The sequence below is a fragment of the Moschus berezovskii genome, chromosome 22 (genome assembly GCF_049115385.1).
Source record: "Moschus berezovskii isolate FMDL1 chromosome 22, NW_MosBer_1.0, whole genome shotgun sequence".
Lineage (NCBI taxonomy): Eukaryota > Metazoa > Chordata > Mammalia > Artiodactyla > Moschidae > Moschus > Moschus berezovskii.
Window position 1 is genome coordinate 13366337 of NC_142481.1, and position 24243 is coordinate 13390579.

Below are 24243 nucleotides of genomic sequence, written 5' to 3' on the forward strand. Positions count from 1 at the left end.
TCAGTTCAGTTCAATCACTCAGTCATGTCCGACTCTTTGCGACCCCATGGACTGCACCAGGTCTCCCTGTCCATCACCAACTCCCATTTACTCAAACTCCTGTCCATTGAGTCGGACTTCAATATATCAATTTTGGGGATGACGCGGTTAAACCCCAGAAAATCATTATTCATGTCACAATACTCTTCTGAGCCCCTGCCATGACCCAAACATCCAACTGGGCACTGTAAACACCAGACACATTCAATCTGTGCCCTACAGGGACTGGGATTTACATATCGAAAACTCTTCTGCTTCCTGACCTTTGTTTCCTGTTGGTCATATTGTGGTGCATTTCAACACAGGGGTGAAACATGCACTTTCCTGACCTTGGAGAGGTGCAGCCATGGACTTTCCTGACCCCAAGTCATGGTTCCTACTGTGCTGTGCGACCTGTGGCTGTGTGGCTATTCATTCAATAGCCACATTCTTGATGTAATGCGTATAAACCATTTTAAAATGCCCCATTTTAGGAATATTACTCATTCATAAAAAGGAATGCATTTGAGTCAGTTCCAATGAGACGGATGAACTTAGAGCCTATTATACAGAGTGAAGTAAGTCAGAAAGAGAAAAACAAATGTCTCATCCTGACGCATATATATGGAATCTAGAAAGATGGTGCCGGTGAATCTATTTGTAGGGCAGCGGTGGTGATGCAGACATGGAGAATGGGGATGTGGGGGAGGGAAGAGGGAGGTGAGGCTGGGATGGATGGAGAGAGCAGCGTGGAAGAATACACACTGCCACATGTAAACTAAATGACCGTTGGGAATTTGCTGCATGACTCGGGGAACTCAAATCTGGGCTCTGTAACAACCTAGAGGGGTAAGATGAGGGTGGGAGGTGGAAGAGAGGTTCAGGTGGGAGGAGACATAGGTATACCTCTGGCTGATTCATGCTGATGTATGGCAGAAATCAACACAATATCGTAAAGCAATTACTCTTCCATTAAAAATAAATTTTTTAAATGATGAGAAAAAAAAAACCTTCCCCATTTTATAGATGACAAAATGGAGGCCTAGGGAAGACAGTCACTTGTCAAAGCTAATATGTGCCAGAAACAATGTTTAAATCCAGGCTTACAGGACTCCAGGGCCTAGATTTGAAGCCTCTAGACCTGGAAATCTTTAATTGAGGTCCAGGCACGCCCAGAATTCGGGGGGCCCGAGAACTTGGAAAACAAAATTGCATGTTTTTCACTAAACTCATTCTGAAATTTAGCCTTTCTCCAAATTATGAAGGCAGATTGCAGTCATGTCAGCAGTAACAGTGGCTTTGTCACTAATGGAAACCAGATATTTTCTTTTCTTTTTGGCCACGCCTTGAAACATTTGGGATCTTATTTCCCCGACCAGGAATGGAACCCATTCAATCCTGCTGCATTCCTGCTGTAGTCCTAACCACTGGACCATCAGGGAAGTCCCCAGAAACCAGTTATTTTCATAGCACATTTCAGTTGCAGCTCTGGAAATATCATTTAGACTCATCACCAGTCTAAGATGATGCCACTAGATCTTGTTTTTGAACACGTTTCTGAGAAGAATGCACTATATCACACATTTGGTTTTATTTTTGACTTTTAATAAAATTAATTTTTGTGGGGATCTTATGAATTAACGTTTTTTTTTTTATCATGGTAAAGCAAATATAACATGAGGTTTACTATTTTTAAAAGTACAATTGAGTGCATTAAGTACACACACGATGTTGTAAAACCATACCACTGTCTAGTTCTAGAACCTTCTCATCACCCCAAAGGAAAGCCCTGTATATACTAGGCAGGCACATCCCATTCTCCCCTCCCCTAGTCTCTGCCAACCACTGATCTGCTTTCTGTGTCCACAGATTTTCCAGTTCTGAATACTTCATGTAAATGGAATCATGTGCAATGTGTGACTTTGTGTGATTGACTTCTTCTTTTTCTGGTTTGACATTTATTTATGCTAAAAAAACTTTATAATGGTATACAAAGAATATTAGATATCTTAAAAATTACCTTTTTTCCTTTTGAACTTTATTTTGTATTGGGGTATAGCCAGCTAACCAGGAGGGCATGGCAACCCATTCCAGTATTCTTCCCTGGAGAATCCCCATAGATGGAGGAGCCTGGCAGGCTACTGTCCGTGGGGTCGCAAAGGGTCAGACAGGACTGAGCAACTGATCGCAGCGCGTAGCCGATGAACAACAATGTTGTGATAATTTCAGGTGAGCGGCAGAGGGACTCAGCCACACTGTGTGCTTGGCTTCTTTAAGGAATTTAACCTTCTGCAGTTAAAAGCGTTAATCTGAAACCACGTGCGCCTTCACGTGTGAATGAGCAACAGAGGATTTGGAGCAAACCTCCCGCTGTTTCAATCGACTTTAGCAGGAAAACAAGTGTGTAATGGGTATTACATGCTAGAATCTATCCAAGTTGCTTTTTTTTTTTTTAATTATTTCTGATTTTTATTTATTTGGCTGTGCTGGGTCTTACTGGTGGCATGCAGAATCTTTAGTCTGCTGCATGGAGGATCATTAGTTTTGATATGTGGGATCTCGTTCCCTGACCAGGGTTGGAACCTGGTTCCCCTGCACTGGCAGCGCAGAGTCTTAGCCACTGGACCACCAGGGTATAACGAGTATAGGTGTAACACCTGACTGAACTCTCACAACATCCCTGGGGATGGGGTTGGACATTATCCCCATTTTACAGGTGAGGGAAGAGAGGCTGGAGAACCAGCCAGCATCAGCATATAGACAGTGTTGGTGGGGCTGGGGTTTGAACTCGGGTCCTCTGGCTCCTGATGCAAAGAGCCAACTCATTAGAAAAGACCCTGATTCTGGGAAAGACTGAAGGCAGGAGGAGAAGAGGATGACAGAGGATGAGGTGGTTGGATGGCATCACCGACTCAATGGACATGAGTTTGAGCAAACTCCGGGAGATGGTGAAGGACAGGGAAGCCTGGCACGCTGCAGTCCTGGCGGTGGTAAAGAGTTGGACATGACTGAGCGACTAAACAGCAACAACCTCTGACTCTAGGGCCTGAGCACTTAACTACTGGGCTGAGCTGCATCTTGCAGGGGAACTGCTGGGTGTGAAGTGACCCCTGAGCCTGGCGCCCCCACCTCACCATTGACCCACAGGGTCCTCTGGGCAATGGCCGTGCCCAGTGTGCCCAGTGAAGACATCCACCTCTCCAGCAGGGCCTCACGCTGCCTGGCAGCTGCACAAAGACGGCCGTGGGCATTGGGCCCAGACGCTCCGTGAGCACTGGCCCTCACCCGGCCCTCAGCGCGGCGATGGGGGGTGACCTGATAGACCACCACCCATCTGTCTGTCCATCATGGTCTCTGGACAGGCGGTTGTCGCTGCGGCTGCCCTGGGTCTCTATCGAACGGTGTTGCCTTCTTCTCTGGGTCTGTCCGTGTCTCTGATCCTGAGTGTCACTTTGCTTTACCCTCAGCCCCTCAGTCTGCCTCACGTGGCCCCTAACTTTCCCTTCAGAATCTCACCAGCTCCATTGGCTCCTCACTAGTTCTCCTAGCCCCTCGTGGGTTCCCTCAGCCCTCACCGGTCCCTCAGCCCAGAGCCCCTCCTTCAGCCCCTCACTAGTTCCCTCAGATTCTCACCAGTTGTCTCGGTACCCATGCCTGTCCTTTGCTGTCTCTTAGTGTGTCTTCATTTAGGGCGTCCCTGGTGGCTCAGTGGTAAAGAACCTGCCTGCCAATGCAGGAGACACGGGTTTGATCCCTTTGCCGGGAAGATCCCCTGGAGAAGGGAATGGCAGCCCACTCCAGGATTCTTGCCTGGAGAATCCCATGGACAGAGAAGTCTGGAGGGCTAGAGTCTATGGGGTCGCAAAGAATCGCACACGACTTAACAACTGAACGACTACCAGATCCAGTGGCTTCATCTCGCCAGTGCTCATGCCTGAATTTCTGTCCTTCTGCCTCTGCGCTTCTGGGCTCCCCTCATCTCGCTGCCTGCCTTGTTGCCATGCCTGTCCTCTCACGACCTCAGGCATCACCATTTCCACCTTTCTGCCTCTTTCCCTGACAGTAAAACGTGTCCCAGTCCCAGGGTGATTACCAAACTACCATGTACCCAGTACAGGTGGATGCTGATCAAAGAAAATGTGCACAGGTGATAAGACCAGCGGGAAGGACAACCCAGGGCTCGATGCCTGTATATTGCCTGTCACTATGTGAATTTACTGAATGTATCATCGTTTTATCGTTATCTGACCTTCCCGCTAAATGTTAGCTCTGTGAGAGCGAAGATGTTCACGTTTTGTTCACTGCTGTGTCCCCAGTGCCTAAAACAGGGCCTGGCACACAGTAGGTACCCAATAATTGCTTACTGAATGAATGAGTAAATGTTTGCTGTGTCCTCTGAGGTCTCGCCTTAGCCTTGTCTTGGCTGTCTCTCAGTCATGTCCCAAGTCTCTCTTTCTGGGTCTGTCTCTCTGGCTTCCTCAGTCTTGGTCTCTGAGCCTCTGTGTCTCTCTGAGTGGACACAATGCATTCATAGAACACTGACTATGGGCCAGGTCCCGTGCATATTAGGTCTCATTTTCATTTTCACAAATATCCTATAGGATAGGTACCCACATTTTCCTGATGAGCAAACCTGAAGCTCAAAGAGCAGCAGACACTTGCCCAAGAGATGGTGATGCGTCCTCCAAATAGACTGGGAGCTCCTGTCAAGTCCCCTCCCCTCTTGATGAGTTACTGACAGCTCATGTTAGCAATCTAAGGACTCTGAGTTCTGTAGGAAAGCAAGCAGTTTAACCAAGCTTTTCCCTTGTTACTTACCCAGAGTGCTCTTTCCCTTAGAACTTGCTGCCTCTTCTGCCTCTCACCCTTTGTATTGTTTTCCCTTCTGCTTCTCTTTGTCTGTTATCTCTCTCTGCATCTCTGCCTCTCTCTCAGAAAGGCAGCCTGGTCAAGCGGTTGGAAGAACAGACTCTGGAGCTAGACTGTCTGGGTTTGACTCCTGATGCTGCCTCTAGATGGCTGTGTGACCTTGGGCAAAATCTTAACTCTCTGCGATTCACTCCATTAACTGAGTGAGCATTAGGTGATTTCCTCTGCATAAAGCACTTCATGTCTCCCCATCAGTGATTCCTGGGCCTGGAATAAGGACCCAAGTTCAGTGCCCGTTCACACAGCACAGCAGAACCCAGGACCTGGGTTAAAGAAAGTTCATGGTGGCCTCTCTCCAAGGTCAGGAAAGTACAGGTCCCCCCTCTTCAAGAGATCAAAGGACACTGGGTTGGAGGAGTCTGACTCAACTGCTGGGATCAGATTTTTGGGTCCTCAAGAGGTTTGCCTAACATTGTAAGAAAGAGACTGCCACCCTCCTTCTAAAGAGGAGAGACAGAGAGATGTGGAAAGCCAGACCCAGGAGACGACAAGTGGACACAGAAACAATCATTAGCATGTTTGGTAAACACAAGTTGAGGCTGCCAAAGTCTCAGGGGAATGCTGGAGACAGGCCAGCTCAGTGGACATTGATCAAACTGCGTACAGTTTCTGTGCTCCTGGGGCTCAGAGTTTAAGGGTGAAACAGGGACCCTGAGACAGAGATAGCAGGACAGACAGACAGACACACACACACAGACTATCATTGAGGGGCAGAGAAAAGCCCTGCAACTGTGAAGACAGAGCAGGAAGCAGGGAGAAAACTCAGGGCAGTCGGAGATCTGAAGACCCCAGAACTGTGTCTCTCACCCCTACTGCTTTGTTTCTCCTGCCTCTCCCATCTATGGCTCTCACGGGAGGGAGGGCGAAGGAAGGGGGGCTGGAGAGATAAAGGCTGAGTGTCTGCAAGCCTTGTAGTGACAGGGACTGTCTGATGCAGACACACACACACACATACACACAGACTCACACACACGGACCCACCCCCGCCACCAGGAAAACACAGACCCGCCTTCAGGTGTGAGACACCACATAAGTACATAGAAGTCCACATATGTGCAGAGACATATGCGTAAGCACACTCACACTCATGTCCAGAAACAGACATGGGCATGTTCATATAAGTACAAAGCCTCTTTCATGTGTAAGAATCACGCAAGCACACACACGCAAGCAGGCATGCACCAAAGTATGTAAATACAAACTCACGAACAGAGCTAAAGCAAGGAGACAACAGGTGCTCCCCACACCCACAAAAGTACACAGACCCATGTGGACCTTGTTATTGCTACCGTGGTGTCTCTGCCACCATCTAGGGAGCAGCTGTAGGAGGTATCAGGGGAGCAGGTCAGCTGACTGCCAGAGTAGGAAGTGTGTGAGCCTTCTCTTGAGTTCACACTCTCGGAGGATGCCAGGGAATGGATGATGTTACATAACTGGGCGTGGAGGCAGGCTGAGTATAAATGGCTCAGCCAGAATCCCAGCAGTTTGGAAGACCATCGGACTGCAGCCATGGAGCTCAGTGTGCTCCTTCTCCTAGCTCTGCTCACCGGACTCTTGGTTCTCCTGGCCAGAGGCCGCCCAAAGGCCCGTGGCCGCCTCCCGCCTGGTCCCCGTCCTCTGCCCTTGCTGGGGAACCTTCTGCAGATGGACAGAAAAGGCCTGCTCAAATCCTTCCTGAGGGTGAGACTCATGTGGGCGGCATCTGAGAGTGGCGCCTTCCCTCCGTCCCTGGGAATCATTCACCAGGAGATGGGAGGCATCCTTCCAGGCTCAGGGGTGGGCTGTGGGAAGTTTGGTGAGGAAGGGACGTGGAGCTAAAGCATGGTGGATGGCGATCAGGCAGTCAGAGGCGTCCCTTGCTTGGTTGGAAGTGTGTGGGCACTGTCCCTGGAGAGGGCAGGTGGGTGTGAAGAGGTGTCTGGGTGTGAGCCAGGGGTATAGAGATCCCTGCTCCTCTGTCCCCTTCTCCTGAGTCCCTGCCTGCCACAGGGAGAGAGAGAGAAAAGGGGTGGTAATACCAGTCAACAGGTTTCTCCTCTGCCAACAAAAGCTGTCAAGGATTGGTCCCAGCCAGCACCAGACAAAGGGGAGGAGGGAGGGAGAACAGAATGGGAGGCCAGGTCCAAAGTTGTTACCAATCATAAACATTAATGTGCAATGAGTAACTGACACTGGAGTGTTTTCCAGGTCCTGTACCCCTGCTCTCTAGGCATGATTTCATGACTGATGATTATTTGTGTGTTAATAATGTAATCCATGGGCTTCCCAGGGGGTGCAGTGGTAAAGAATCTGCCTGTCAGTGGGATCGAATCCTCGGTTGGGAATATCCCTTGGATTAGGAAATGGCAACCCTCTCCATTAGTCCTGCCTGGAAAATTCCATGGACCGAGGAGCCTGGGGGGCTACAATCCATGGGGCTGTAAGGAGTCAGACATGACTGAGCAACTGAACACACGCACCATGTAATCTACACTCGTGAGCCCACTCCCCAACAGGTTAGGCTTAGGGGACACTTGACAATAACTTCCAGCAGCCCCAGGTGCCTCTGTCCCCTCCCCCCAACCCCTGCAGTGACCACATTCCTGAGTCTTGGGCTTGTCATCCGTTTGATTTTTTTTTCTTGGAGCTCCGCTGGTTCTTTGTTGCGGTGTGCAAACTTCCTCTAGTTGCGGTGTGCCAGCCTCACTTGTGGCGCATGGGCTCTAGAGCGAGCAGGCTCAGTAGTTGCGACTCAGAGCTCTCTAGTTGCGGCAGTCTGGTTTAATTCCTCTGTGACATGTGGGATCTTAGTTCCCCGACCAGGGATCGAACCCGTGTCCCCTGCATTGGAAAGTGGATTTTTAACTACTGGACCACCCTTTGATTTTAAGGGAGAGTGTTTTATCACAGATGTAGAGGCCCCAAGTGCGTCTTATTTAGTTTTCATCACAAGGGTAAACACCATGGACTTTCTGGAAATACCTGGACTTAGTTTCTTCACTGAGAATTAAGTGGCTAGGATTTATTTGTATCGTGGAGGGAATTCATTAGGTCTGGGTTACAGCACCTTGTGGGCTAGAAGAGGTGTCGCCCTCCCTTAGAGAAATAGACAGTGAAGTCAGCCGGGGGAAGGCACTTGTCTGTAGTTACATCCTGGGACTTCACAGAGGGGACGTGCGAGTCCAGCATGGAGGCCTTTTCTTCTCCTTCATAGATGGAAGCTGCCTAACAATTTGTTATTTTATTTATTGTTATCACATGAATACTCAGTTGTGTCTGACTCTTTGTGACCCCATGGACTATAGCCTGGCAGGCTGCTTTGTCCATGGGATTCTCCAGGCAAGAATACTGGTGTGGGTTGCCATGTTCTACTCCAGGGGATCTTCCCAACCCAGGGATCGAAACCCCTTCTCCTGTGTCTCCTGACAACTTGGGGTTCACTAAATCCTTTGGGAGTTTAAGGCACGGTGGATCCCCTCCCCCGCAAATATTCACATACATTTTGCATAAATTTTTGCTAGTTCCAGACCCCCTAAATCTCTCCTATAGTCCTTACAAGGATCCTCTGTGTGTCCATGATCCTCTTTTTTTTACTGTCGTGTCATGTGGCATGTGGGATCTTAATTCCTCAACCAGGGATTGAACTCGTGCCCCCTACAGCGGGAGCTTGGAATTCCAACCACTGGACCACCAGGGAATTCCCCATGATCCTCCATTCTCGTTGCGTCTTTGGAGAGAGAGAGAGGTTGAGAGAGAAGGAGGGAGGGAGGGAAAGAGAGGTCATAGGTTAGTAGGTGTCATGATTTACTTCCAAATCCTTCTGGAGTCAGATGGATGAGGGTTTGTGTTCCAGATTCAACTCTTACTCATTGAATCTTAGCTTCTCTTCAGCAAGATGAGGTCGTGATGATAAGAATGCCTGCCTCATAAGAGAGTTGTTGAGGATTAGATACTGCATAGGGCTTGATATACAGTAAGTGCTCATTAATACTCGATCTATTCACTCATTCAATGGTAACTTACTGGGCACCTTCTGTGTGCCAGGAAACATTCTAGGCATTGATGATGTGGCATTAGACAGGGCACACAAACACAGAAGGAAATATTAGGTTGGTAAGAACGATGATTAAAATAAAGCAAGGGGATATTTTCAAGAGTGGTGGGAGCCACAAACCAGTGTTCTGTGACAACTGAGAGGAGGTGGGCGGGAGGGGGCACAGGTGTACCTACGGCTGATTCATGTTGACATATGGCAGAAACCAACACAATGCTGTCAAGTCATTATCCTCTCATTAAAAATGTTGCTGCCGCCTCTGGCGGGGCGCAGTGATTCTGTTGCTAGTGATTTTAGGGCTTTTCTATTTAAGTTATTCATGGTGCCGGCTCAGTCCTTCCCAGGGCTGCACCCCTCCCCCGGGCCCCAGACCTGCTGTAGACCGTGTAGATATAGACCTCAGTGCCCGAGGCCGGGCCAGCCTTGCGGGCACAGCCCCGGGAGGACAGGAGACCTCAGCATGGAGCCTTGCTCCTCCTGGGCCTCCTGGGGACAGGCACACGCCCAGGGGACTGGGCTGGGGCGTGTCAGGAGGGGCTGGTTTTCACTGCCTGTTTTCTCCTTTTGGTGTAATGTTTTACAAATTCTTTGGCCCGAGAACTAATATGTTAATTGCCTTAAATAAATTAATAAATCTAGTCCATTAGGAAAAAAAAATCTTTAAAAAAAAGTGACAGGAGGTACTTGAAGCTACTTTAGAATGAGTAGCGAAGGAAAGGCTCCATCTTGCCTTGTTGCTGATCAGACACCCTGAAAGATGCCTGTGGAAGATATCAATGAGCGACAGGTATCAGTGCCAGAACTCAGAAGCAGGAGCAAGCTCAGCTTGTTTGGGGAACCACGGGGAGTCTGGATCTGCGCAATCAAAGGATCTGCGCGATCAAAAGATCTGTGCGATCAAAGGATCTGTGTGAGTGGGTGGAGATGTCAGAGGGGTGATGGGGCAACATCATGTAGGGCTCTGTCCACCACGGGGAAACTTCAGGTCTTCCTCTCAGGGTAGTAGGAGTGCTGGATGGTTTGAAACAGGTTAGGGATATTAATTAGTTTACATTTTAATGAGATAGCTCTGGTTTCAAGACAGGGTGGGGTGTGTAGTGAAAGGATTGTGCGTGGCACAGGAAAGGAAGTAAGGAGGCCAGCAAGGGGGGTTGCAGAGATCACTGTGAGGGAGCTTTCAATAAACTTAACCCTTTCATAAATTTAAGTCAACTTTTAAAATCAGTTTTTGAAATTGCAGTATCCTTGATTTACCAAGTTTTGCTGATTTCTGCTGTAGAGCAAAGTGATTCAGTTGTACATACATATGCATTCCTTTTTAAACATCTTCTTTTCTATTATGGTTTATCTCAGGATATTGAATATAGTTCCCAGTGCTGTACAATTGGACTTCATTGTCTATCCATCCCGTATATAAAAGCTTACATCTGCTATGCCCAACCTCCCACTCCAGTCGCATGTCCTCCCCCTTGACAACAACCAGTCTGTTCTCTATGTCTGCCATTCTCTTTCTTAGGTATGTTAATTTGTGTCATATTTGTTTCATTTGTGTCACTTTTTAAATTAATTTTGTTACGCTGTGTTACCTTAATTTAATTATTATTTCTTTGGCCAAGTTGTGCAGCACGCAGACACTTGGTTCCCTGACTGTGTCATACTTTAGATTCCACATGTAAGTGATATCGTATGGTATTTGTCTTTCTTCTTCTGTAAGTTAATTTGTAATTGAAGTTTAACCTTTAGGGTAAAGGACACAGATCCTAAGTGCTCAGTTCAGTGAATTTTCTGAAATGAGCATACTAATGGAGCTGACATACAGATACGATGTAACAATTTGGCTCATGCCCAGAAACTTCCTTAAGTACCCCTTCCAGTCACCACCCTCCTATTATTCTGACACCATAAGTTCCTGTTATCTGTTTCTGAATTTCACATAAATACAGTTACAATGTATGAACACTTCTGGGTCTAGTTGCTTTCACTCAGCATTACATCTGTGACTTTCATTCTTGTTGTTGGTTGTAGCAGTGGTTTGTTCTTTTTCATGACTGTGTAGTAGTCCACATTATGAATTCATCGCTAGTTGTTTATTCCCTATGTTGCAGAGCATTTTATTATAAGGCATCTATGAATCTCCTTGTTTTTTATTTTGCTGAGCACATGTATGCATTTTAGTTGAGTGTGTTTCTAGGAATGAAGTGCCTGAGTTATTCAGTATTCATGCCTCCGGCTTCAATATATACTGTTGAGCTGTTGCCCCAGTGGCAAGACTTGATGTTATGACTTTTCAAATTTCATGATAACCCCCAGAAGGCCATCACTTTACCTTCATGCCTCCCAAGTGGGTGGGTGGTTCTCTGGGGAAATTGCCAGGAGGCAGATGGGGGTTGAAGGTGGGTCACAAGAAGGATGATTTTTTAAAAATATATTTTATTTATTTATTTTGCTTGTGCTAGGTCTTTGCTGCTCTTCACTGCGGCATGCAAATGCTTAGTGGGATCCAGTTCCCTGAGCAGGGATTGAACATGGGCCCCTGCATTGGGAGCTCAGAGTCTTAGCCAGTGGACCACCAAGGAAGTTCCAAGAAGGATGATTCTTTAGTTGAGATGCCAGGGAGATCTCACCAGACTCAACTAATGTCACCTGGGCTTGGGTGAAATTATTAATAGGAATATTTACCTATCTGTGCTTCTTAGGGGGCTTTCCAGGTGGTGCTAGTGGTAAAGAACCCACCTGTCAATGCAGGAGATGTGAGAGATGTTGGTTCGATTCCTGGGTCAGAAAGATCCCCTGGAGGAGAGCATGGCAACCCACTCCAGGATTCTTGCCTGGAGAATGCTATGGATAGAGGAGTCTGGCGGACTACGGTCCATAGGATAGTAAAGAGTTGGACATGACTGAAGCGACTTGGCACACACACACGATGCTTAAGACACCAACCAAGCCAACCAGTGTGAACTGGGCTGGGTCATGGGTTAATCTTTTAATTGCTGGGTTCTGGGAAGCAAAAAGGCAGACTGGGGTGTAAGGTTTTGGGGAAGTAGCTAGTTATCAATCTATATGTAAGTGTTTTAGGGCTTCCCTGGTGGCTCAGATGGTAAAGAGTTTGCTTGCAGTACAGGAGACCCAGGGTTCAATCCCTGGTTTGGGAAGATCCCCTGGAGAAGGGCATGGCAACCCACTCCAGTATTCTTGCCAGGAGAATTCCATGGACAGAGGAGCCTGGCAGGCTACAGTCCATGGGGTCACAAAGAGTCAGACACAACTGAGTGACTAACACACACACACACACACAAGTGTTTTACTGGTTTAAAAATGGAGATGGTGACAGAGGTGCATGCTGACTAATAGCAGCCCTGGCTGTGGATGTGCTTGGCAGCTCCAACAGAAATACGGGGATGTCTTCACGGTGCACCTGGGGCCAAGGCCAGTGGTCATAATATGCGGGACAGAGGCCATTCGGGAGGCCCTGGTGGACCAGGCTGAGGCCTTCTCTGGCCGAGCCAAGATTGCCGTTGTTGACCCAGTTGTCCAGGGATACGGTAAGGGCCTCAGGGCCAACGGGAGGGGACAGGGGATGGAGGATAGGGATTGGGGAAGGTGAGTCTGGGAAGGGAAGATGAGGGGTGGAGAGGGAACCAGAGTGTCCTTGAAAATTCCTCTGCAACCCGAGCCTCTCCTAAACCCTAGGTGTTATCTTTGCCAACGGGGAACGTTGGAAGGCCCTTCGGCGATTCTCTCTGGCCACCATGAGGGACTTCGGGATGGGAAAGCGGAGCGTGGAGGAGCGGATTCAGGAGGAGGCTCAGTGTCTGGTGGAGGAGCTGCGGAAATCGCAGGGTAAGCCCTGGAGCAGGGGGTGGGCAGGAGGGAAACACAGGGAAGCTGCGTGAGGACAGTAGCCCAAGGGCAGGGGGTCTAGGTGGGCAGAGAGAGAGGTGTAGGGATGGAGAGGAGACAGAGCTTGGGAGACCATCAGAGGAGCGGGCACAGAGAGAGGGGCAGAGCTGGGTAGGTGAGACGTGCAGGGGGCAGGAGAGATACAGGAGTGTAGTGTTAAGAGGAACTCAAAGACGACTCAGACAGTAAATTGCACGTTAATTGCCTGTGTTCAAGGGAACCAGTTCATGGTTTGATTGTCTCTGTCAAGAGCCAAAATGTGACTTCAATAAAAAGAAAGTAAAGAGAAAAAAGAAAAATAGAAAACTACAGACATTTCCAAAAAAGGGCAAACTGTGTTTTCCTTTCTTTGGGTGAACAACTGACCGTGATCAGGAGGGGCCGTCGGGGTTTTCTGCTCTTAGGAAGTCAGGTGGGCACTTCCGGGTGGGTTAGGATTCCTCAGAAACGTCCTGTCTGAGACATACAGATGACAAGATGCTTTCTGAAGAGATTTTGAGACATAAATGGAGAGTCTGAGAGGAAGAGGCAGAGCCACGGGGAGCTACAGAGGTGTAAGGATGGAGGGACTCAGAAGAAAGGCAAGAGGAGACAGAGTGATTCGGATGGACACAGAGAGGAAGGAAGAGACGGAGATGGAGGGACCGAGCCCAAAAGAGAAGAGGCTCAGAGAGGCAGGAAGGAACAAAGGCGGAGAGAAACTGAGGCACGAAGATTAGAGCGAGACGGACAGGCTCGGGAAAGGGTGTGCAAGGAACAAGAGACGATGGACACGTGAGACCCAGGGAGAGAGACTGCACTGACCTGACACTCCTGTCTGCACAGCCCACCCTCCCTCCGACAGGGGCCGGCTTGGCACATCTAGACATCAACAATCAAGTGCAGAACAGTTCCCCAAAGACCAGAGAGCTCCAGAGGTGAACAAAAAAGATGGGGACAGGGTGGACAGTTAAGGGACCAGGAGAACAGAGCTTTGTAAATGGCACATGCAATTGATCGAACACCTGCTCTGCACCTTCTTCACAGGACTGAGATGAGAATTTAATAAAATAATATGTGAAGTGCTTAGAATAGGGCCTGGCACAACTTCTGAGCTAGCGAGTGTTGACTGTTATGATGCCGTTTTGTTTTTTTTAATTTATTGTGATTGAGTGATAGAGGAGAGTCACACTGAGACAGCTCCCCAGGCATTTGAGTCTGTGCCCTGCGACCCACCCCTTTCCCTCTAGGAACCCTCCAGGATCCCGTCTTTTACTTCCACTCCATCACCGCCAACATCATCTGCTCCATTGTCTTCGGAAAACGCTTTGACTACAGAGATCCCGAATTCCTGAGGCTGCTGGACTTGTTCTTCCAATCTTTCTTGCTCATCAGCTCCCTGTCCAGCCAGGTCCGGGAGGGCAGAGCTCGGGCGGATATCCAGGCAGGGGAGAGGGGTGATTTGGTTTTGTGAACCGGAAATGCAGCTTCCAGCCAGAAGAGGGGCTAAGACAACAGAGAGAGAGAGAGAGAGAGAGAGAGGCAGGGACGCAGAGACCTGGGGAGGGAGGGATGGTGAGACGAGGACTGCGAGAGGAAGAGGGGAAAAGGGGAGTGACGGAGGACGGAGAAACAGAGAGAGGGATCAGAGACACACACTGAACATGCTCCTCTTTTAAAACAAAATGATAAAGTTTGTCTTTCTCAATTAACCTAGCAATACCCCTATTGTGAAAAGTGAAAGTGTTAGTCCCTCAGTCGTGTCTGACTCTGTGTGACCCCATGGACTGTAGCCCGCCAGGCTCCTCTGTCCATGCAGCTCTCCAGGCACGAATGCTCGAGGGGGTTGCCATTTCCTCCTCCAGGGGATCTTCCCGACCCAGGGATCTAACCCAGACCCCGGCACTGTAGGCAGATTCTTTACCTTCTGAACCAGCAGGGAAGCCCCACCCCTATTGTATGTTAAGTTAAAAAATGAAACTTCAGAAAAGTCTGTCTAGCTGTTGTCCTTAACCGGGAGTGCGGGTCAGAGTCACAGCAATGAATATCGCAAATACAAATTCCCATGACCTCCTAGTGGAGAGTCAGGCCTGGAAAGTCTGGAAGGAGGTTCAGATGAGTACTCACACAAGTCCAACACGGGGGTTTCAATTCTCTCCTCTCACAGAGAACCACAGAGAGGGGGAAAAGTCTGGAAGGAGATCTGCCAAACGGTTAACCATGTTATCTCCAGAAGGACAGGTGAAGGAGGAATTCCACATCATAGTTTATACTATCCTGCATTTTTTGCAATTGTTGGCAACAAGATAGATGTTACATTTCTCATTAGGCAAAGCAGTAGACATATGCTCTCAAATAGTCAGCAGTTTCATTCTGTGTAAGCATCATGTTATCAACACCTGATGTAGCAAGGATGATGATGCAAGAGGTGGAAAGAGACAGACAGGAGTCTGAGCACAACAGATAAACTGGCTGGGGTAGGCAGGGGCAGGGCAGAGGGTGGATGAGCAGGAGACCCATGGAGATGAGGAGAGGTGGAAAGGAGAGAGAGATAGGCGGGCCAGAGACTAACGAGAAGACACAAGGAGACGGGAAAAGACGCGGAAAGGGAAAAGTGTGCCCTCTTACACAAAGGAGACGCAGAAGCAGTGAGTGAGGGGCTCAGACACAGAGTAAGAGCCGGAGGGAGGCAGAGTCAGAGAGATGGAGAGAGAGACAGACAGGGAGACCAAGACGCCCCAGAGAGGCAGAGAGAGACAGGAAAACAGAGATCCCTTGTGAAGGTACCGGGCGCCAGAAGGGAGGTCCCTCCCTGTGACCCGCTAGCTCAACCCTACAAGGGTCTCACAGTCCCTTCTCTCCTGCAGCTGTTCGAGCTCTACTCCGGCTTCTTGAAGTACTTTCCTGGCTCACACAGGCAAATCTACAAAAACCTGCAGGAAATCAACGTCTTCATTGGCCGCAGTGTGGAGAAGCACCGTGAGACCCTCGACCCCAATGCCCCCCGGGACTTCATTGACTGCTACCTGCTCCGCATGGAAAAAGTGGGATTTGGGAGAGGCAATGGGGGTGGAAGGGAGGAGAAGGAAAGGTGCGGAGTGAGGAGGGACGGGAGAGGGGAGGGGAGATTTGGAAGGGAGCAGAGGGAGAGAGGAAAGAGCGGGGAGATGGGAGGGAGGAGGCGGGGGTAGGGAAATACAGGACAAGAGGGGGAAGGCAGCAGCTGGTGAAGAGTCACAGAGGCAGAAAGAGACTGGGAGAGGAAGGGGGACAGACGAACCAAAGAGATGGAAGATGGTTGAAACAGAGCAAGACAGAGCAGAGAGATGGAGGGACACACGGGGCATAGATGAAAGGGGAAAGGGCCAGACGGTGTAAGACCCAGAAACAGGCGGAGGGACCCGGAGAGGTGGGGGCAGCAGGGCCCCCGCCTCCCCTGATGTGAACCCCACCCATCTGGATTCAGGATAAGTCCGACCCCCAGAGCCAGTTCGACCATCAGAACCTCATCATGTCTGTTCTGTCGCTCTTCTTTGCCGGCACGGAGACGACCAGCACCACGCTCCGTTATGGGTTCCTGCTCATGCTCAAATACCCCCACGTTGCAGGTGGGCAGGCTGTGGACAGACACTGGGCAGGGGGGCTTCTGACCCCTCTGCAGGTACAGAAATGGGGCTAGAGGTCTTTGGTGAATAAGAGAGGCAGCATTCCCCTCTTATACCAGGAGGCCTGTAGGTTGATTTTGTTTTTCTTTTTCACTCGGCCCCTCCCTAGGGATGGAATTTGCACCCCATGCTGTGGCAGTGTGCAGTCTTAACCACTGAACCACCAGGGAAGTCCCCCGAGCAGTGGGGGGACTTGAATGATCAGGTTTTGAATGATCTACCCAGCTAAGACAGCCCTATTGGTGGATGGATGAATGAAGAATCTGTCAGTTTGGGGAATTCCCTGGAAGTCCAGTGGTTAGGAATCATGCTTTCACTACCATGGCCCTGGGTTCAATCCTTGGTCAGGAAACTAAGATATGGCAAGTAGCGTAGTGTGGCCCAAAACAAACAAACAAACAAAAAAGTCAGTCTGTTTTCCCGCTGTTTCTCCTATCACTTAAAGATCGACGCATCATTTATCCATCTGTCCTTTCAACTCATCAATCAACCTGTGCACTCAGATTCTTTCATCTACGACTCATCTAGGATATATACATCCATGCTTTATTGGACCAACTGGTTCATCTACTGATCGTTTGAAACAGTGATTCATTGAATGAACTGTTTTGTCACTGATTCATCTGCTCCTTCATTCATGCATCTGTTTTTTTAAAACTAGATCACATACCTTAATCCTTCCATCTCTTGTTTTCCACTTCATCCTTCATCCATCTATCTTGTCACTTATTTATTTAATAATGCACTCATTTATTCACCCTTGATTTATACATCTACCATTCAATCTATCCAACCACCCACTTATTCCTCTGTTTACCTGTTCCTTTAAGTGTATTCGTTCACATGTTCTTCCATAAAGAACATGGAATGGTTGGTTAGCCATCCAACCATTCATGTGAGTTATTGGTTCATCAAGTTCATTTATTTATTTGTCTATGGATCATTTAGTAATAAATTAACCTTTGATAAGTCAATAATACATCCATTCATTAGCATTCTTTCATTTACCAGTATTTCCATTCATGAATTGATCTACTGATTGACTGAATGATTGATGTACTCATTTACTTATCCAGTTGTTCATGGGTTAATCCACTGATGTGTTTTACAATTATATTCCTGAGGACCTAGCACAGTGCCGCATCTATAATATACACACAATAAATATTAGTTCATTTTCTAGTCATCTTAGAGGAGGAAATTTGATAGGTTCATAGCTTTGAGTTCTTAGTCTGAAATTCTGAGCAAAACTGGGGTTCACATGTGTGTGTGTGTTTGCTTATGTATGTTGGGAGAGAATCCATAATATTCATTAGATATTAAAGAGTGAAAATTCTTATAGTTTTCCCATTGCTCCTCCTACCCCAAGCTAGTTACTCAGAGGGGTGTCAATGATCTAACTATTTCCTATAGGTTTTCTGGGCTCATTGGCCTGGAAATGAATGGACCAATGTTCATAGAACATTGAACTGTGTTCCAACATAGAAATACAAATGAGGTTCACTGGTCCCACTCTTCTGTGCAGAGAGAATCCACAAGGAGATTGACCAGGTGATTGGCTCATATCGCCCTCCAGCCCTGGATGACAGAGCCCAAATGCCATACACGGATGCAGTCATCCATGAGATTCAGAGATTTTCGGACCTCATCCCCATTGGCGTGCCCCACATGGTCACTAAAGACACTCATTTCCGAGGGTACATCATCCCGAAGGTACAGCACCTCACTGGGCTCCCATATCTCCCTTGGATGGGTCTCCTGGGTTCTCTTTCATCTGCCAACCTTGACCCTTTTTGGTTTTATCACTCACCCTTGGTTCACTATGTGTAGGGGTGCGTTGGGGGAGGAAATGGTGATATTTTTCAATCTTGTGACCCTCCCTCAGGGCACAGAGGTCTATCCGATCCTGAGTTCTGCTCTCCACGACCCGTGTTACTTTGAGAAACCAGATGACTTCAACCCTGACCACTTTCTGGATGCCGATGGGGTGGTGAAGAAAAATGACGCTTTTATGCCCTTCTCCATAGGTAAGCTGGGCCTGCATTCCAGAGTACAGGTGCCGTGACCTCTTGAAGACAATCAAAGAGAGGTCTTTGTTCATTGAGCAGTTTATTTGTACCAGTTGCTTTACCTGTATTAACTCATCTCATCTTCACGCCGACGCTAGAGGGGGCTTGAGAACCAAGATCACATCCCAAAGGCACAGCTCTGTAAGGGGGACAATTATACCTCTCTACACATGACTGAGCGACTTCACTTTCACTTTTCACTTTCACACATCGGAGAATCCCAGGGACGGGGGAGCCTCGTGGGCTGCCGTCTATGGGGTCGCACAGAGTCGGACACGACTGAAGTGATGCAGCAGCAGCAGCAGCAGCACACACAGGTATCAAATCTGTTGAACACCACTACGACCTGAACATTTTATCAGAGGTTGAAGATAATGCATCAGACAAGCCACGAAGAGACACAGTTCCCGCCCCGGGAAGTTTACAGCCCAACAAGGGAGATAAGCATGGGTCACATGGTTACAGAAAAATCTATAATTAAATGAATAAGTGTTTCAGTGGGCTTAGAACTCCTTGGCTAAAGTAAGTGCTCAGAGGCCAACTCTTATTCATGTAACGAATCATAATTATGATAAGTGCTCTAATGGGGGCTCTGGGAACATCAAATAGGAAATACTGACTAATCCTGGTGGGTCTGTGAAGAAAAGCTTACTCTAAACAGTGTCTTCTAAGCTGTGACATCATGTGAGAGTATCAACCAGCCACTGGAAGGCGTGTTCCCTCAGAGGGAGAAGCAAGGGCAGAGCCTGAAGGTGGAGATGGCATGGCTCATCTGAGAAAGAACTCAGGAAGACTGGGAAGTGGATTACAGAAGAGAAGGGTGAAGAAGAAGACAAGTGAAGAGGAACTAAAGAGCCACTTGATGAGGGTGAAAGAACATTCAAAACATGAAGATCACGGCATCCAGTCCCATCACTTCAAGGCAAATCAGTTCAGTTCAGTCGCTCAGTCATGTCTGACTCTCCGCGACCCCATGAATCACAGCACGCCAGGCCTCCCTGTCCATCACCAACTCCCGGAGTTCACTCAAACTCATGTCCACAGAGTCGGTGATGCCATCCAGCCATCTCATTCTCGGTCGTCCCCTTCTCCTCCCGCCAGAAAGTGGAAACTGGTAGATTTCATTTTCTTGGGCTCCAAAATCACTGCAGATGATGATCGCAGGCATGAAATTAAAAGATGCTTGCTCCTTGGAAGAAAAGCCATGACAAACCTAGATGGTGTATTAAAAAGCAGAGACATCACTTTGCCAACAAAGGTCCATGTAGTCAAAGCTATGGTTTTTCATTAGTCATGTATGGATGTGAGAGATGGACCATAAAGAAGGCTGAACACTGAAGAATTGATGCTTTTGAATTGTGGTGCTAGAGAAGACTCTTGAGAGTCCCTTGGACTGCAAGTAGATCAAACCAGTCAATCCTAAAGGAAATCAACCCTGAATATTCATTGGAAGGGCTGATGCTGAAGCTCCAATACTTTGGCCACCTGATGAGAAAAACTGACTCATTGGGAAAGACCCCGATGTTGGGAAAGACTGAGGGCAGGAGGAGAAGAGGGCGACAGAGGATGGGATGGTTGGATGGCATCACTGACTCAATGGACATGAGTTTGAGCAAACTTTCAGTGATGGTGAAGGATAGGGAAGCCTGGCTTGCTGCAGTCCGTGGGGTTGCAAAGAGTTGGACACGACTTAGCAACTGAACAAGAAGGGTGAAGAGCTCAGCTGGGTGGGGCCTTGAAAACTGGGAGGAGTCTGAATTTGTTCTGCTGGGACTAGGGAGCCAGGGAGGATCTTGATCTGCTTTGATTTCACTCTCTCCCTATTCTCTCTCTTTGACTCCAACCAGAGGAAATCCCAACGCCCAGGTTCTCCTCCTTGGGGAGGAAGGTGGACCCCAGCATCAAGTCCCTAGTTTTGAATCGCACCTGTGACTTCAGCGACTCAGGGCCTCTAGCTCTGCCCAGTGCAATGGCTTCCTCTCTCATTTCTTTCTAAATTTTTGGCTGCGCTGGGTGTTGTGTTGCAGGGGCTCTAGAGCATGTGGATTCAGTAGTTGCTGTGCAGGCTCGGTTGCAGTTTGTGGGAATCTTATTAATAGTTTCCTGACCAGGAATCAAACTAGTTACCCTGCATTCGGAGCTTGGAGTCTTGTCCACTGGGCCAGCAGGGGTGTCCCCTCCCTCCTTTGTTCTCCTTCAGTGAGAGCCAGGGGACCTGTGGGGTCTGGGCGGTGGGTGAGGGTCAATTTCTCCATTAAACAGTCTTGTCCTAAGTTTTAAGAGAGGCAGAGATGTGGCAAACAAAAACAGAGACAGACAGACAGATAAGGACAGAGTGACTGAGAAACAGAGGGAGAAAGACAGGAGAGATGACGGAAGAAAGAGACTTGGAGCGAATATGAGCTCACAGGGGGAGGCGGAGAAAGAAGAGGCTGAGAAAGAGTAAGAGGGAGAGAGGGGAAGAGAGAGGGACAGAAGCAGCGCGGAAGGAGAGGAGAGGAGGAGCTGTGCGGAAGGCTGAAACAGCGCAAGAGCACCGCAGGGAGACAGAGAAAGGGGGTTACATGAGATCCAAGGAGGCGGAACAGGGAAGAGACGAAGAGAAAAGATACAGTGCCTGGCGGAAGGTGTAGACAGAGAAAAAGACAGGCAGGCGGCCATGGGCAGAGAGAAAGAGCCAGAGGCTGTCCAGTTGCAGAGCCCGCGGGATGGGAAGGACCGGGCTGGAGGGAGCAGGAGTCAGACTGTTCTTGGAAGAGCCCGGTTGCAGACCCAGGTACAGGAGAAGAAGCAGCTAGGAGCGCCACTCTGAGTATTGCTATGCTCCTGTGTCCTAACTTCTAAATGAGCCTAGAAGATGCAGACCCTTCTCCAGTTACCTCCAATGGGCATAACGTCTAACCACTTGGAATACTTGAGGGGGAATTCCTTGGTCATCCAGGGGTCGACTCCAGGCTTCCACAGCAGGGACTAAAGGCTCGATCGTTGCTCAGGGAACTGAGGTTCCCAAAGGCCACTCGGTGCAGCCAAAAAAATCAAATCAAATTTTTTTTTTTAAAAAGAGAGAGGTTGTCAAGGTCTCAGCCTTTCTTCTGTCTCACTTCACTCCAAGTTCATGGTTTAGAACTGTGGTGGGGGATCTATATGCCTCTGAGAATCTCACGGAAGCTGTCCACTCACGTCCCATGGCCCCCAGTCCTGCACGTGTTACGTGCGTTTCTGTTTTGATTTTTCAGAACTCCTGGAGCCCATGGCTCTCAGGCTAAGATCAGAAGAAGACATAGAGACATGTAAATATACATAGGGCCAGACACACACCTGGCATACACACTCCCCACTACACACACCTGTGCCTTCAGTAACAGTCCATCCTAAAGGAGATCAGTCCTGAATATTCATTGGAAGGACTGATGCTGAAGCTGAAGCTCCAATACTTTGGCCACCTGATGCGAAGAAATGACTCATATGAAAAGACCCGATGCTGGGAAAGATTGAAGGCGGGAGAAGGGGACGACAGAGGATGAGATGGTTGGATGGCATCACCAACTCTATGGACGTGAGTTTGAGTAAGCACTAGGCTTTGGTGATGGACAGGGAGGCCTGGTGTGCTGCAGTCCATGGGGTTGCAAAGAGTCGGACGTGACTGAGCGACTGAACTGAACTGAACTGAACTGGTCAGGTCTTCTAAAAATTGTAGAAAACACTAACTTCTTTATCTTCCAAAGAGCCCTACTTAATAGGTATCATTCTTCCCATATTAGGTATGACAGACATGAAAAATACTAAGTCAGAAATATGCACTGGTCTGTATGTGCAGGCAGATGAACACAAACACACACACAGTCAAGCGTGCTTCCATTCTTTGGGGCCACAGAACTCTCTGGAAATCGAACAGAAGCTTACAAACTCTGTCCCAGAAAAATGAGCAAGGTACATTCACCCCACAGTTGGTACTGGCTTTCAGAGAGTTTTGAAATCCTCTAAGAGTCTACTGTGACTAAAGGTTAAAGGCTAATCCCACACAAACTTTATTGCAATGAACACAGGCGTCTGGGCTTTGGGACGTGACAAGGCAAAGTACATGCGTCTGCTCCCGATGCACAGTGTGATCCGAGATTCTCTGCCTTGTGCCCACATTGTGAACCTCTGTTCTGTCCCCACAGGGAAGCGTATCTGTCTTGGCGAAGGCATCGCCCGCACTGAATTATTCCTCTTCTTCACCACCATCCTCCAGAACTTCTCTGTGGCCACCCCCGTGGCCCCTGAGGACATCGACCTTACTCCCCGGGAGAGTGGGGTGGGCAAACTGCCCCCGAAATACCAGATCCAGTTCCTGCCCCGTCAAAGAGGCTGAGGGAAGGCGATCAAGGGCACCAGGGTCATGTGTGTCCTCACCTCTTCAGAGAACGGCCCTTGAACTCTCCCTGTCATCCTGCCTCTGAAGCCAGCATCCCGCCCCTCCATGGATGCCACCTCCATGGGAAAGTCCCATCTGCAGTCTCACCTCCTTCCGTCCTTCTGCAGCTCTTCTAAACTCAAGGAGATGTTTTCCTTTCACCTATTCATAGAATTCCACAAGTGATGTATGTATATATCTATATTTGGCTAAATAAATGAGGCAAAGAATGAAAACTTGCCTCAGTATCTCTCGGCATTTCTGCCGCTGAGGCTAGAGCTTACCCAAGTGACTATTCCCCTCTTGAGAATAACCACAACCTCCCTTTCTCCACACCTTGGGCTCCATGATCTGTGCATCCACGAACTCACTTGAGTCCTTCCAGTAGCCCCATGCAGTGAGTACAGTGATCATGCCCATTGTACAGATAAGTAAACAGAGGCCATGCAATGGCCAGCATGGTCTGAGGTCACCTGGCTAGTGAGTGGAGAAGCGAGAGTCACACTTTGGGTCCCTGGCTCTTGAACCCAAACTCTTCACACAGCTCCTTTCTGTCCCCGAGATAGAGTTTAAAATGAAGATGAAGTTCATATCGTGTAACTAACCAGTCTCAAGTGTATCATGAGGTGGCACTTAGTTCATTCACAATCCTGGCCATCACCATCATCTAGTTTCAAACATTTTCGTCACCCAGAAGAAAACCTGGTACCCTTTAGTAGTCATTGCCCAGTTCCCCTTGGGCTCAGCACCTGGCAAAGCCAAATGCTTGCTGTCTCCATGAATTTGCTATTCTACACATTCCATATAAACGGATCATACAATGTGTGTTCTTTCGTGTCTGGATTCTTTCACTTAGTGTGGTGTTTTTGAGGTACATCCATGTTGCACACCATGGGTTACACAGAGTGGTCCTCCTTATTATTTATCCTCCTGCTTCTCCTGCCTCCCTCCTCCCATGAAGGAGGTGCCTGAGCAGGCTCAGCCCATGGCCCCAGAGCTGTGTGGCTCTATACAGGGGTCTTGGATTCCCTGACATCCCCCCCACCAATGCCCTGAGTTGCAAATAAACATGAGAAGCCTGACATCTCTGGGTTCGGTGGTGATCCCTGCCAGCTTACATATGATCTCACTGGAGATCATTCCAGAAGTTGAGAACTGCTTCATCTCAATGCCTGTTCCTCGAGGGGAAACCTATTGTCTTGTTTAACACTCTACGGTCAGCACCTGAGGCAGTGTGTGGTAGGTGACAGGTAT

At 48.5% G+C, this 24243-nt stretch overlaps 1 protein-coding gene across 1 annotated transcript; it reads left to right on the plus strand.

The window, feature by feature from the left end:
- Positions 1-6374: 6374 nt before the first annotated feature.
- Positions 6375-23812, plus strand: LOC129546790 (cytochrome P450 2B4-like). The gene is made up of 9 exons (XM_055412101.2): positions 6375-6627; positions 12360-12522; positions 12671-12820; positions 14110-14270; positions 15727-15903; positions 16326-16467; positions 18050-18237; positions 18410-18551; positions 22757-23812. Exons 1-9 carry the CDS (start codon positions 6457-6459, stop codon positions 22945-22947), a joined length of 1485 nt encoding a protein of 494 aa, XP_055268076.2. The 5' UTR covers positions 6375-6456; the 3' UTR covers positions 22948-23812.
- The last annotated feature ends 431 nt before the right edge of the window (positions 23813-24243 follow it).

Coding starts and splice junctions, on each gene's coding strand:
- LOC129546790 (XM_055412101.2), top strand. CDS start 6,457: ATGGAGCTCAGTGTGCTCCTTCTCCTAGCTCTGCTCACCGGACTCTTG. Junction 12,523..12,670: donor CCCAGTTGTCCAGGGATACG/GTAAGGGCCTCA, acceptor CCTAAACCCTAG/GTGTTATCTTTGCCAACGGG. Junction 18,552..22,756: donor TTTTATGCCCTTCTCCATAG/GTAAGCTGGGCC, acceptor CTGTCCCCACAG/GGAAGCGTATCTGTCTTGGC.